This window comes from Mandrillus leucophaeus, unplaced genomic scaffold (assembly GCF_000951045.1).
Source record: "Mandrillus leucophaeus isolate KB7577 unplaced genomic scaffold, Mleu.le_1.0 Scaffold630, whole genome shotgun sequence".
Lineage (NCBI taxonomy): Eukaryota > Metazoa > Chordata > Mammalia > Primates > Cercopithecidae > Mandrillus > Mandrillus leucophaeus.
In genome coordinates, this window is record NW_012106809.1 from 552,351 (window position 1) to 555,527 (window position 3,177).

Below are 3,177 nucleotides of genomic sequence, written 5' to 3' on the forward strand. Positions count from 1 at the left end.
ATCTTATGGCGCTCCCTTCATATTCATTAAACCTGTGAAGATCAACCTGTTTCTCAGTGATAAGAAGAAATGTAGGCCGGGTGTGGTGGCTCATAGCTGTAACCTCAGCACTTTGGGAAGCTGAGGCATGAGGATTGCTTAAGCACAGGAGTTCCATACCAGCCTGGGCAACATAGCGCAACCTTGTCTCTACTAAAAGTAAACATAAAAAAAAATAACCAGGCATGATGTCACCCACCTGTAGTCCCAACTAATCCAGAGGCTGAGATGTGAGGATCACTTGAGCCCAGGAGGTCGAGGCTTCAGTGAGCCGTGATTGTGCAACTGCACTCCAGCCTGGGTGACGACGAGCCCTGTCTCAAAAAAAGCAACAACAAAAAAAGAGGGAATGTCAAAAGGAAAAGAGGATTTGATTTGCCAAAGTCAGATTTTCACAGGCAATACGCACGTCAGCTCTCTCCCCAGAACTCACCCAGGCTCACAAGGATACATGAGGAAAACAGACATGAAGATGTACATTGACAGAACCACAGAGACTCTACAAATATTCATTATCCTTCATTAAAAATTTTAAGTTACAAACATTTTGACTGATAAATAATCAATGGGGGTGGTGCACCTAGTCCTTACTCTGAAACCAAATATCCTGTCATCTGGGGACTTTCACTAGCCCTCTTGAAAGCGGTTATCTTACCCCAACACCAAAGAGGAGGCTCAACCTTCCCCAGTTCCCTGAGTTCACATTGATTCAATTCTACAGCTCACTAGCCCTGCCCAAGACAGGGCCAATCAATGTCCCGGGAGGGAGGGCAGAGAGGGTGGTGGAGCCACACACTTGGCCACATGGGAAGGATGTGGGCAGGACTTTTTTGTGGGAGAAGATGCCTGGCTTTCAGTCCTAAAGGAAATGATTTCCCCGGTAAAGGGAAGGTGATTTTGCCAAGACTGGAGTCTAAATGAAGATGGAACTGTCTTTCAGACATCTCCAGCAGACCTTCTATAGACCCGTGGTCCTGAAGGCAGAGTCCTGGGCCTAATACCCCTGTGGCAGTGGCACAGCTCAGAGCGTCCCATAGACACTGATTTTGGCCATGGAGATGCTCTCTGTGTAGTGGTTCCGGCCTTTCTCATACAGGACATAGAGCTGAGGGGCCTGCTGTTCTCCATCCATGCTGCCCTCCAGGGTTGCCAGGGATGAGTAGCCGCTGGGGCCTGGCCATAGCTGGACTGTCTCTTTCCGCCATGAGGTACCATTGCTGAAGCTCCAGCGTAGGGTCAGGTTCACTCCTGGGGAGAGCAGGAGAGTCAGGGAGGGAGGGTCTCTGCCCAGGCCTTATCTAGACACAGGGCTCTCCCTGCTGACCCCACCCATGAGGCACTCACGGAACTCTGGATGTGCTGGGTTGGAGAAGAAGACAATGCCGGAGCTGGTGACTACAGCTCCTGCAGCTACCACGGGGTCCACGAGCTCAGGGTCGAAGGTCACATCACGGGGCCTCAGCGTATCACAGGCATCATAGCTACGGAGGACAATCCGGCAGTGGCAGTGGTAGTTGTTCTGGTTTCGGGCATTGATGACGACTGAGCCATCTGGGAGCTCATAGGGCTGAGGGGAGAAGACAGGACCTCAGGGAGGGAACAGGCAAAATGCCCTGTCCCTGAGGGGAGCAAGGGTGTGTGGCACTGAGCTGAGCAGTCAGACCCTGGGTCTGTGTGTGAAATGATGCTCTGGAGGGCAGGGAGGGTCAAATGGGTAGGGAACATCTCATGGACTCCTGACCTGGCATTCATCAGGATTGAAATCATTTTCCCGCTTGGGCTGACCGTAGGGGATGCCGCTGACCCCACTCCCATAGCGCCAGGAGGCACCATGATCATCGCTGAGGAGACAGAAGACTCCGTCCCGCTCCAGCGTCCCATGGCCACACACAATGAGGCGTCCCTTCCGTGGCTCCCGCTGTTTCTGTGGGAAAGGGAACTGGGTGTCACAGAAGGAGACTCTAGAGGCTCAGAGGAAGGGACAGGAAACCCACCACTTCCCAAATGCAATCACATGTATGGTCCCCTTCAGTTCGGCCCTTGTTCACTGAGGGTTCCAGTCGGATCCCATAAACACACACCCTGTTTGAATTAAGAAGCTCTCCCAGGGTGTACAGCTGGACATGTGCACCGGGGGCCCAGCCACAGGGTGCACGAGAGCTTAAGCCCAATCTGTGCTCACCTGCCAAGCTGTGCACCCCAGCACAGGCTGGTGTCTGTCCAAAGAGGCAGTGCCTTTTTCCACTTTGCATGAGGGTATTGCATGGACTAGCACAGTCCTGTTGACAATGCCAAATGGGAAGCCAATGGCAAAGTTCCCTCTACTCCTGATGGTGTGTTCCTATCAGGCTGCCCTGTCTTTCAAGGAATCCCACCCAAGCCAGAAAATCTGACTTCAGAGAATCTTCCCCTTGGAAAGGAGTCCACTTGGGGGTATCCCTCAGACTCTCCACAAGGCAGCCCCCTCCACCTATCTCCTAGGACAGAGACCTGAATACCAGAGCCCGGTCCAGGGGCAAACACTTCAGTGCCAATATCCAGGGAGAGATTCCGGGGTGTGCTCCAGGAAACACCATCATCCTTGCTCCAAACCAACATGGTAGAGGCCACCTGGCAGCCGGCCTTGTGAGCACAAAGGGAGTAGAAAAGAAATACCACTCCTGTCTCAACATCGCTCACCACCGCCCCAAGGTTCAGCCCATCGGGGACATCCCCGTCATTGACAATGAACGCTGTAGGAGACCATGTGCTGCCTGAAAAAAGTGGAGGAAGAAACCCAGAGTGAGCACTCCACAGGTACCCTTTCTACCACTTCCTGTTAATTTCCCACCTCCTGCTAGGGACCCCAGGCCTTCTGACAGCCCCAGGGTGCAATCCAACACTTGCACTATCTATAACTCTTATCCTGTTTTATTTTTCTCCATTGCATTTATCACCTTGCAACACACAAAAAAGTTTACTCGTTTATTATGCTCGTCTGTCTCCTTCCAACAGAATTTAAGTCCTGTGAGGGCAGAGGTTTTTGTTTTGTTCGTGGCTATATTCATTAAACCTAAAATAGTGCCTGGTATAGGTATATAGTAGGTAGCCAATAAATGTTTGCTGAGTGAATGTCCAACTCCTTGGTGATCCCAATTT

The 3,177-nt window shown here is 51.6% G+C and overlaps 2 protein-coding genes across 2 annotated transcripts in view; both read right to left on the reverse strand.

The window, feature by feature from the left end:
* The window catches only part of SLC44A4 (solute carrier family 44, member 4), a 33,819-nt gene that overhangs the window by 2,092 nt on the left and 28,550 nt on the right, over nucleotides 1-3,177 (reverse strand). The gene's annotated exons all lie outside the window — the stretch shown is intronic.
* The window catches only part of NEU1 (sialidase 1 (lysosomal sialidase)), a 7,297-nt gene continuing 4,636 nt past the window's right edge, over nucleotides 517-3,177 (reverse strand). The window contains exons 5-6 of the mRNA XM_012000545.1: nucleotides 1,384-1,606; nucleotides 517-1,287 (exon numbers count right to left, since the gene is read on the reverse strand). Of these exons, the coding sequence (XP_011855935.1) occupies nucleotides 1,061-1,287; nucleotides 1,384-1,606 (450 nt within the window). The 3' untranslated portion in view covers nucleotides 517-1,060. The remainder of the gene's footprint in view (nucleotides 1,288-1,383; nucleotides 1,607-3,177) is intronic.